We start from the raw sequence: 12188 nt of genomic DNA on the forward strand, positions 1-12188 counted from the left end.
GAAAGAACAAGTCCTCTATTTGTCAAAACCAAAAAAGGGTCTGAATTTTAAAGCCTACCAGGAGCTACCTTGTAAATGGTACCGTTTAATGTGCCATGCCAAGCAAGCAATGTGTGATTCGTGCTTGATTTGTCTACAAAACCCCACTTGTTACTTGGAAGTGTCAATTTTGGTCTGATTGCTCAAACTAGTTTAAAAAATGAAATAAAAATATACAATTAAAAAAAATGTAGCTCAAGTATGATACTAGTTTTTGTTCATTTAATCTATACAATCCATATTAAACTCTTATGCTCTGTGTTACTAGTATATCATTCATGTACATTACATACATGTACTCTGTATTCAATATAGGCTGAATTTTTTTATATACTTATTATGTTCACATTTATTATGTTTGTATATCTTTTGTAAATATGTTTCTATGTTTGTACTCTCATACCCCAAGAGGGGGTCGATAGAGTCAATAAATCTTATCTTATCTTATGAAAACTGTATATTTGTTAATAGAATGATTTTGCAGTAATGGGTTTTTTCATAGATGACTCAGCAATACTATATTTAGTTTTTGAGATTTGCTTGTTTGATTGCTGATTCTCTAAGACGATGTATGTGTTAGTGTTAGTATAATCGGTCATGCATTCTAGATGTTGGAATCACTGGCTTTCCATAGTTATGATCAATCAGGGCCCCGTCTTGCAAAGAGTTACGATTGATCTAATCAATCGTAATTCTATGGAAATCCATCAGTGTCATAGTTTTTTCTACAGGAAATTTGCCTAATGTCCTTTGTAAACAAAGAGAAGCACAGTGACTTTTTTTCAAGAAAACAAGGAATGCATGAATATACATCATAGTTAGAAAATATTTTGAACAAACATGCTTTATTGATGTTGACATTGCTGGCCACCCATAGTTGCGATTGATCAAATCAATCGTATCTATTTGAAAGACAGGTCCCTGATCAAACAAAGCTCTTTGTGAAATGAGGCCCAAGAAAAGGAAATGCAATTCGATCTCTTTCATCCATCTCACCGTGTTGTGAATGTTGTAAAAAAAAAATTAGTTTTACATTATATTCCAGCTGGAAAGAAACCATTGTTTGCCTCAAGGTTACCATGGCATTTTGATGATTGAAAATATGTTCATTGAATTACACAGGAGAATAGAGATAATACTTGTACCCTCTACTCTAGGTATCCCAAATCACCTTTTTATTAATTTAATCATCCTAATGACACAATGCATCATTTCCCATTGAGGGACACATCAATTATCAATGTCCTATATCGTAACGTGCCTCTAGGTGTATTCCCTATGCACCAAATCCCATATGGCAATGGGGTCTGTAGGGAAACACCCTATGTATGTACTTAGTGTACATATAGTTCATTTAAATCTGCCTGAAGCAAACTCCCTCAATTACCATGTTCCAGATATTAATATCTACCTGAAGGGACTTAACTCCTAGTTCATTGACTGGGGTCAATGTTCTCACTTCTGTTCAACTTATAAAGCCTACATGTACATGTATACGGTAAAACATCAAAATCAATTGTAGGTGGTCATTTTCAAACGTGTGTGACACGACAATTGGAGAGAGTTAAGGGCTCATATCTTTAAACTTAAAGGTTATGAATCAATCATGACTACCCTATTATGTACAATGCAGGACTGGCATGGGCCACTACCAGTTTGATTTGAATTCTACAATTTGTTTAGTAGATATGATTGAAAAATGATGCGTGAGTGACACGACAAATTTTGGACATAGGTTTCTGACCATTATCACTTATGATTGGATTCGTGCCCAAGTAGCGGTCCAGGAGTACTGTGAGTACCCATACATGTACGTAAATAGTGTACCTATCTAGCACATATAGTCAGAATCAATCAAACTTTCTCTATGGAAAATGGTGCCCTCCTATATACCGTGAGTGACACGACATCCAAAACGTGAGTGACACGACAAGTGCAAAAATACAACATTTATCTCAACAACGAAAGTATTTTTGGCATGATTTACAAGAGTTAAATCCCATCAACCAAAAAACAAGCTTAATTACATACATGTAACACCTGCCTTTTCAAAGTTGATAATGTGTCATCCTAATGATTTATTCTTGGTTTATGGTCATATTTGCCCATCAACTCACATTCCCTATACCATACCGTATTATTGTCACACTCTGGCTTCTACCACTCTCCTCTTTGGAGGAGGAGGCACTTGAAGGAGGTGTTATGTGGTCTTGGCATTGACATCAACTCAAACATTCTTTTTGTGGCCTGATTTCATTCAAAAATTTAACTCTTTATCTGTATTCGACAGTTTATGGGTTTACAATTCAGCATCCACAAATGATGAAATATTTTTTCCTTGTAAGAAAGGTATTCTCAATAGTCACTCGCACCATCTGGCATGGTTTGGTAGCCAATGATGTCATGTATGACTCCTTTTCCTTGAAATATTGGATTACAATATTATCCTCCTTAAATATTTTAGGCCTTGTCCAAATAGGACTTGGCAGCTTCAATGTCTTTTTTTTTGTACACTGTACCAAACCACCGTTACTTGGCTGCACACTTCAGATAGATAAATCCGTGAGAAACTTTAATAGGGATCAAGTTCAACTCATCAAGCATTGGTTTTCTCCTGAACACTGCTTGTATGTGGACCCCTCCAAAGGCACTGTACCAAAATTCATCAGAAGGAAAGAGGTTTTTCTGATTTTGAAACAATGTTTGGTGTTCACAGAGATTTCCCTCATACTCTTTTCTACCAAAAGAATATTTTATCTATTTCTGCAAATTTCAAAATAAGATCCCTGACCTTGTTACATGTAGCTTTAAACCTTTCTTAATTAGTAAGACAAAGAAATAACATTCCTAAAAAGATAGGTGAACGTTCTGCTCATTTCCGAAATGGAGACAGAGAATGTTCAAGTCATACCTGACTAACTTGAACCATCGCCAAATCTTTATGCACTATAAATATGTTCATTACTATGTATAGTGGTTTTCTCTTGATATATTCATAATTTTGTGTTGATTGATTATGTTATATTCTTTTATCTCAGTATATCATTAAAATATGAATTAGGATCCGTGTCTTCACACGAATGGAAAGTTGTCAGGATTTTTTAAACTGAGGAAACCATGGAGAGGAAAGAAAATAGATGAACTCAACGTCAAATTCAATATTTCCATTGATAGGGGTGAAGTTGGGAAAATGGAAAAAATATTAGCCTTTCATAGGCCTAAATGATGTCAGGAACAACATTTTGACTCCATCCCTGAATTTATCTTGTAAAATGCTTTAAAAATTATTCGATGTCCTTTTTTATACACAATATGAGACCGTGAGTGACACGACATTTCGTGAGTGACACGACATTGTGAGTGACACGACACAACTTTAACAGTTAATTATAGCTTAACCTTAACACATTGGACCAAGTTACTTTATATACAATAAGGTATGGGAAAACTGTATTTGCTCCTGTACTGGGATAAATTAATTTTCAGAATACACAGGTCTAGAAAACTTTTTGTCTTTTAAACGTGAGTGACACGACATTCAGTTTTGAAAACTTTAAAGATCTACTTTTTTCAGAAAAACACTTTAGATAATTTTTTTTCTTATTTAGGAGTTAGATACAAATACAGAACTTGTATCTTACCAACAAATAGGCTTCTAATACAAATTTTATATTGTGATAGGCAATATGTGAATTTTAATGCAAAAATCAGCATTTTGTAACATTAAATTTCCCTTGCACTAAATTCACTGTATTTCCAGACAAAATTAATAATTTTATGTAACTGAAATGAAAAAACATACTTTGAGATGTCTAGTTTCAAAAACCATTGAAGCCTACTGATTTTGAGCAAGTTTTAATTTTCACCCCCATGTCCACTTATGTTTGAAAATGACCAGTTGTAGAAGTAGTTGACCCCAAATGCCACAACCTTATGATCAATGCAGTATGAACGGAGGTACAGATAGCGTAGAAGCAATATGGTTCACAATGTGCTTAGTTCTAAAAAGGACTGCTAGATGGTAGAGTTATAAAATGATAGACTAGTCCTTTAAAGCATGACATTGACGACGCCATATTTCACAAAAGCAGGGTGCTACATAAGCACTTGCCCGATTGCCCGGGGCAAGTAAAAGTTATAGTCAGGCAAGTGTTTTGAAGTGAAGACCAAAAACTACTTGCCCGAATTGGGCAAGCAAAATTCTCACAGTAGAATGACCAAAATTATGGTCGATATGATATGATAATGATATTGACCCTAATTTTGGTAATGGCAAGCAAGAAAAAATCACTTTATAAAAAGAAATGCGTCAGTTCATGTTAAAAGTTCATGAAAAGATACTTTCATCTCTCTCTCGCCTTTCGATTTCCACCTCTATCATTCCACCATCCAATAGTCATAAATTCAGAACTAACCACTTATACGTACTATAGTAATTGGACATTGTAGCGTGTGACATCACAGATCTTGGCCGCATTGCCAATGGGAGAATCTTCATAGCATTAGTGATCTCAACATTCAAATGCTCATTCTTTTGTTCTTTATTATCCATTCGATCGTCCTCAAACTTTCATTGATCTGTTTCTTTGATTTTTCTATTTTATATGAATTCAACTGGTTTCAAGGGTTCCATTCTTGAAGCTAAGTTTGAAATCTGGGCCACGTCTTACAAAGAGTTACAATTGATCCAATCAATTTGTAACTCTATAGAAATCCATCAGTGTCATAATTTTTTCTACAGGAAATGTGCACGATGTCCTTTGTAAACAAAGAGAAGCACAGTGATTTTTCAAGACAACGATGAATGCATGAATATACATCATGCTAGAAAATATTTTGAACAAACATGAATAATAGATGTTGACATTGCTGGCCATCCATAGTTGACCTCGATCAGATCAATCGCAACTCTTTGTAAGACGGGGCCCAGGTATCGTACTTGATAGGAAATGGTTGGAAGCAATCGTGAAGTGTTTGTGTACCAGAATGCTTTATTTCGAATGAAAAAAAATTAAAGTAATACAGGCTTGCTTGAAATTATATTAATTTCATATACCATGTGCTTTTACTGGTGTAGATAACAAAAAATTAAAAATGTTTGACCACACTATAAATGGATGGGCATTTTTTTTTGCAGTTATTTTTCAGACCTTCATTTTTACCCTGTAATTATGCATTTTCCTGAAAAATCGTTTGGCTGCTATCATTTACATATTTTCATATATTTTTGTATAATTCTGTGTAGGTTTGAACATTTCATTTTTCTGTCGTAACCAGTACCAGACTTTTTCTTTAATCAAACATGTCCAAGAGGGGTGTACTCGCTTCCGTTGGATACTCTACTTTGGGGGACACGTCATTTTCTCCTGCGACATATTCTCCGTTCTTAATATCTCAGGGGGCATCAGGTTAGAGTTAGGATTGAATAGAGTGTTTTTCTGAATAATGTAAAGTTTGGTTTAATTAGTTTTGGAGGTTAGATTTTATGTTTGGTTTAATGTGCAGATTTTTCATTTGAGTAATTGTCGCCAGAGCACGTCTCATGGAACCTTACTTTGATATGATTCTTTCCTGTCTTCCATAACAGATTTACCTAAGGTCATGGGCCAAGGATTTGGGTGTACCTATCGTCTCGATAGACTACTCATTGGCTCCTGAACAACCCTTCCCTAGAGCTTTTGAAGAGTGCTTCTTTGCCTACGCATGGGCGGTCAAGAATGCACCGTATCTAGGTAAGCCATTGACTTACGGTGGAAGGCGTTGAGGATTTGTTTGCGAAAATCGTGAAGGATGCTTCCCCCCACTGGGATGGTGGTGACTATGATGATGTTGAGGATAGTAGTGGTGGTGGTCGTGATGGTAATGACGATGATGATGATGATGATGGGGATGATGGTGATGGTGATAATGATGATGATGATGATGATGATGATGATGATGATGGTGGTGGTGGTGGTGATGATGATGATGATGATGGTGGTGGTGGTGGTGACTATGATGATGTTGAGGATAGTAGTGGTGGTGGTGGTGATGGTAATGACGATGATGATGATGATGATGGGGATGATGGTGATGGTGATGATGATGATGATGATGTCTGTGATGATGATGATGATGATAATGATGGTGATGATGGTGATGATGGTGATGATGGTAATGATGATGGTGATGATGTTGATGATGATGGTGATGATGATGATGATGGTGATGATGGTAATGATGGTGATGATGATGATGACTGTGATGATGATGATGTTGATGATGATGGTGATGATGATGAAAATTATAACAATGTAGTTTTTGAATAAATTTGTGAATTCTATAGTAATACTGGATCTCTAGTCTTTCAGTTTCCTTGCAGAAATTCGAATCAGCTTTTTGTTATTTCCCTACATCTTTCGAAATATCCTTCTTGAGCTCTAAGAATATTGAGGGAAGGGGAGATCAGGAATACCATAGTATAATGCAAAAATATTAATGTTTGAGCAGGAATGTATCATGAAGCCTATTGTTCTTATTTTTGATGTATCACAGCTTTTAATCACAAGTACTTTTTAATATAGGATCAACATGAGAGCAAAATGCATTGTACAAATTAAGCTTTACAAATCATCTTTCTAAGGAAAAACACAAACAGCCAATAAGCATTCACCACCTGTGCTGTGGTTTTTAAAAAAAAATGACTACATCCAAACTTCACTTTCTGTCACAACTATCATTGTTATTCAAACCTTAAATCCGTGAAATTGAATGAAGCAAGATTTAAATGCTAGAATTCTTGATCAAGCATCCTTGTAGATGAAAACAGGTACATGTACCACTTCAATTGTAAGTTGTCCTCATCAAAGAGCACCCTTCATTGGTAAAATAATCCCAAAGCCTTACTTATTTCTCGAAGAGACCTTGTAAATAAAAATTTATTCCAGTTGGGCTGCAGTTATGTTGATTAAAATAAGATTCATGGAGCAAGGCTCATACCTCGGATTAAATAAGTCTGCATCTCATACTACTTTTTGTTCATAGGATCCACAGGAGAGCATATCTGTCTAGCTGGAGACAGTTCTGGAGGTAACCTTTGTACAGCCGTAGCCATGAGAGCAGCATCCTACGGCATCCAGGTCCCTGACGGAATTGTCACCATGTATACACCTTTTGTTATTCATCACTCCCCTTCCCCTTCTAGACTACTGTGCCTTTTTGATCCGCTCTTGCCGTTTGGAGTCTTGATGCGATGTCTCTCCGCCTACGTCGGTCTTAAGGAGGAGTTCATGTCAGAAGAGAAGGTGTCGACCGTGGTTGACACCGCCAATGATCGCATCCTCGGTTCCCCTAAGAGGTCTTCCATCAAGTCAGAAGAAGGTTCACCTGTTGATGGAGAGATGGAGAAGAAACTTGAAGAGGAGGAGGAAGAGGAGAATGGTAACAGTACTAAAGTGACCACACCAACGTCGAAGGAAGGCATCAACGGTGATATCATCGTTCCACCACCAACGGACACTGTCTCTTCGTTCATGGAGGAAGTCCCTCCAACAGACATTGAGAAGTTAGAGCAAGTCAGTGATGCCATTGACAACGCAACGATAGGTCAAGGTGACGGACAAACGGAAACCAATGGTGACCAGTCCAGCACCGAAGCCATTGCAATCTTTGACCCGTCTCATCCTCCAAACTCGGAGGATCTTTCAATCAGTCTTCCAGCGGACGTCGATGCCATCTCCTTGGACTCCAAACCTGAAGCAGACCGCGAGTCAGAGGACACCGTGCCGTTATCACCAAAGAGCAGAGAAGATCTTCACCTTGATTTGAAGGAGGAAGGACTAGTAACGGATGAAGACGTCCAGACTCCTACATCCTTTGTGAATTCACCCATCAGGGTTTTCAGGGATGCACCTATCATGAGGAATCCTTACGTCTCGCCTCTCTTCTCAGACGAAGAGCTTCTCAAGGGCCTTCCTCCTGTTCATATTATTGTAAGTTGATTGCTTTCCTGAAACACGTCACCTTCCTTCTTCTCTTCTCCCTGCTCCTCCATCTTTTTCCTTCCTCCAACCAACCTATTCTATCCTCCTCTGGCTTCTAATAGTTATTGTGTATTCATGAGAGTGAGAAACATAAGCATAAAACTGCATTAAATTTGTATTATACAAATACTCTGTGACGTACATGCATGTAGTTGTTCACTTATAAAAGTGTCTCTTCTAAATCTTTAATTTGATCGTAACAAGTATGCACTGTAGGAATTCTATTATAATTTAAAATAGGTAGTATTTGGTATTGCTGATATTTAATCACAGAAAATTATCACTTTTCTCAGATGTTTGTGGGGATTATATACAAAAGCACATTTCAACATATGTTCTTTATTGAAATTGAACAATAATGATATCTTGTTTGAATACAAAAGCATTTTCTTTTCCATATATTTTTGACCATTTGAAAAATAGGAACATTTTTCTGTTCTTGCAAATGGAGTATTAGTTTGTTGTATTAATTCCTGTTTCTTTTATTTTGTGTGTTCCACAGGGCTGCGCTTTAGACCCATTACTGGATGACTCAATCAGCTTTGCTAAGAAGCTTCGTGGCATGGGTAAGCCCGTCTTCTTGGAGATCGTCGATCACCTTCCCCACGGCTTTCTAAACTTCTCAACGGTCGGCAAGGAATGTAAAGAGGCGTCCATGGTGTGTGTACGCCACATTATGCATGTACTCTATGGTTTCCATGACGATGAGTTTGAAACGCTATCAGAATGAGCTGAATCCGACCCAGCGATAAACTGTCATCTAGTCATTTTAAGATGTTTGTTCATGTTGTGTCAATCTGTCAACTACTGAATTCTCTTTATGTCCGTAGGCTTGATACATGGGCCACTGGGCTTCAGTCTGTTCAAAGTGTGGCGTTATCATGGGGTATGTGTAACGAAACTGACAAAACCTTGCTTATGATATCCAGAGTGTGGAATTACCAACACAGATATGCCCAAATGGGGCCATGTATTCTAATCCCAAGGCACAAGTGAACAGAGTCACCCATCTTTCTTTGCTTATTATTCATTGATTCCTAGAAATACGATTAATTTATTTAATGGACTGATTAAAGAGATTTAAACTTGGCTCTACTGTGAGCATAGCTGTGTAAAATGGATGAAACTTGCTGTTTTGTATTCTTTTCATGTACTAAAACCCTATGGATTAATCTTAATGGGCAAAACTCACTGTTGTTTTTCAGAAGGGCTACAAAATGGCTCCAAAGCAGCTATAAAAAGGGGTGAAAACGGCTACAAAGCAAGTTGATCAATGTGATCCATGCCTATCTCAGACCTGCCAACCAGTATGTTTTAGCCGTATTTAGTACGTTTTTGCAACCAAAATACGGCAGTACGTTTTTTCTTTAAAAAATACGTTTTTTTTATTTTATTTTTTTATCGTAATGTATTGAGAAAAATCATCTCTATATGTCTCTATATCATAAAACGTACACAAATATGGTTATTAGATCAATGTAACTTCAGGTAACTTTTTTTGTTTTCAATCATTTTGTAAAAACCAGGGTGAGATATACACAAGTTTCAATGGGTTTTTTTTTTCATCTGCAAGAGCAGTGCGCATTTTAGCTTGCATGCAGCTTGAGCGCCGTGATGGGCGAGTGCGCCAAGCATTTTATTATGAAAGACAGTTTTTTTGGGGAAAATACAGTTTTTTGTATCACAGAATACAGTTTTTCATTCCCAGAGGTTGGCAGGTGTGCTATCTATAAGAGTCTCAGAAATTTCTACATTGATGGGTTAAATACTTGAAAGTTAGTCAATATACACTGTATCCCAAATTTTGCCAAGCTTTCCTTCTCATTTGACTTAAACATGCATATCTGATAATGTACTGTTGTTTAAACTTGAAGGTAAAATAGTGTTAGTAAAATCAAGGAGGGCATTCACAACTCCTAAAGATCGACTGAAATTGCCATAACTGTGGCAGGCCAATGTTTGCTGTCACCATTTTTCACTTACGGATATCTTAGTCACAAATCTAGATATTTATATTTTTGTATTTTTCCAAAGAATAATAAGAAAGAGGATGAAGGAGTAGAGAAAGAACGGAAGAAGGGGTGAAAATAGAGGAGGGGAAGAGAAGAAAGAAGAGACAGAGAAAGAGAGAGAGAGGGAGACATTCTGGTTAGCCAATCATAACAATGCTTGCATTTGGTACATGATGAGTGCAACCAACCAATGGAAATGGAGGTTTCATTAGAGATTGAATTTGTATTTTGATTTGATAAAATACATCCCATGCTATTTGTTTTCTCTCCTTCCTATACAGTATACAAAGAATGTATGTTGGAATCTTGTGGTTTCATATTATAAACATTTTACCAAGCAATGATGACTCAAGAGAACTTGATGAAGTGATTGAATGTCAATTTATTTCACATTTACAGCTGCCTTCATTATTATTTAATCTCAAATAAAGATGAATATTTTATATATTTATGCATGCATGGAAAATATATCAGAGTAGTACAATCTCATAAAATGTCATAATATATTCATATTTTTACATGATATTTTCTGTATAATTTGGTCTGTGATATTGAAGGAGTTTATTAATTATATTTGGTTTTGTAAATTTCATTTTCATTTATATTTAAAAGATGCAATCATCGTGTGTATTCTGTTGTAAATCTCTGGGGATAATTAGGAGCACGCTGCAATCTTGTGTCTTGCAAACAATTAAAAAAAGCTCGCAGTCACACCGACAAAAACGACTCTAGGGTCCCGTAACACAAAGTTTAGCGATTAATCATACGCTTGATTTTCATGATCAATTGTACATTGTAGTCAGTGCAATCAATTGTTTTTAAAAATGTTCTACGATGATTGCTAAACTTTGTGTTACGGGCCCCACACCGATTAAAACTATTACATCATTTCAATTTGGTGGATTTACAATACGGTGCGCCACCTATTGGTTGCAGCGGACAGGCCGAAATTCGTGATGCCTCATGGGAAAAAGTCGACATCTGCTGAGCGCGCTAGTACGTTATGCTGTATGACTCGGACGGTTTGCATGAAATTATTCTGTTGTACCAGGGTCTAGGAGCTGGGAGAGAAATTCGCTGCAAATTTCTTTGGGAAATTTAGACCATTTTCGGTGAGTTCTTCCTCCGTGTATCATATGGTTTTCATTTTTGAAGCATCTTTACACCAGCACTATGCACTGGCTGCGCCTGGCCTGTGCGTGATGTCAACCCAAAAGTTAGAAATTGGCCTGTCCGCTGCCAGCCGATAGATGGCGCACCGTATTGTGAATCCACCGAATTGTCACATCATCGGTCTGTTGGGAGTCGGGTTTCATCAGTGTGACTGTGACGTCATATTGTGTTCTATTTTCGAGATTTTCTTATTTATTGCCTTAAACTATGAGCATTTCTTGATGTACATATTTATTATTTTTATAAGCAGGTTTGTTTATTTTCTCGAATGTTTGATTTTTATACTAGCAATATGATTGAATGTAAGAGGTGGATGGCCAATAGTCAGAATGTATTCAAACTGAAAGTTAGTGTGGCAAGATAGAACCAGTAGATATCCCATACTCAAGAGCTTGCAGTATGAAGGGTTAGGATGAATTTGCTTGCCTGATACAGCACCTATAGGGCATGCAGATATCTTTTACTTCCATTGACATTTACTGTAAGTTATATATAGTTTTGCCATTCCAAATATTCTGAATGTCTGGAATTGCTATTATTATTAAAGATATTTTTTTTTATTTACACAGGCCATGTTTGGAGCGTATTCCAATGACATGTATTAATGGTAACTCATTAGATTGATAGTAAATCATTTAAACATTACAATTATTTATTAAGTCCATGACAAATGATTGAAAAACAAATTATTCATTGAAGGGTCAAAACCCAGGGGTTTCCTACATATTTGAAATACTCAATTCATTGAAATCAACCCATGCTTTGTGTATAGTAGATTATTATCGGTTTTCTGTAAATATTTCATGCACAACTACTAATTTAGATTGAACTCATCCTGAACATCAGGTGTTTATTATGATTTGTAATTTCTCACCCTATTTTTGTATCTTATGTATTTTCTATTGGACACAGTTAATGAGGGAGAGGACAGTTGAGATAAAAG

At 36.5% G+C, this 12188-nt stretch overlaps 1 protein-coding gene across 1 annotated transcript; it reads left to right on the forward strand.

The window, feature by feature from the left end:
* Window positions 1–3959: 3959 nt before the first annotated feature.
* LOC129266137 (hormone-sensitive lipase-like) lies at window positions 3960–10182 on the forward strand. Its single transcript, XM_064104210.1, has 4 exons — window positions 3960–4007; window positions 5627–5771; window positions 7063–8009; window positions 8563–10182. The coding sequence occupies exons 1-4, from the start codon at window positions 3960–3962 to the stop codon at window positions 8788–8790; spliced, it is 1368 nt and encodes a 455-aa protein (XP_063960280.1). The 3' UTR covers window positions 8791–10182.
* Window positions 10183–12188: the final 2006 nt, after the last annotated feature.

Source organism: Lytechinus pictus, chromosome 8 (genome assembly GCF_037042905.1).
Source record: "Lytechinus pictus isolate F3 Inbred chromosome 8, Lp3.0, whole genome shotgun sequence".
In the NCBI taxonomy this organism is placed as follows: domain Eukaryota; kingdom Metazoa; phylum Echinodermata; class Echinoidea; order Temnopleuroida; family Toxopneustidae; genus Lytechinus; species Lytechinus pictus.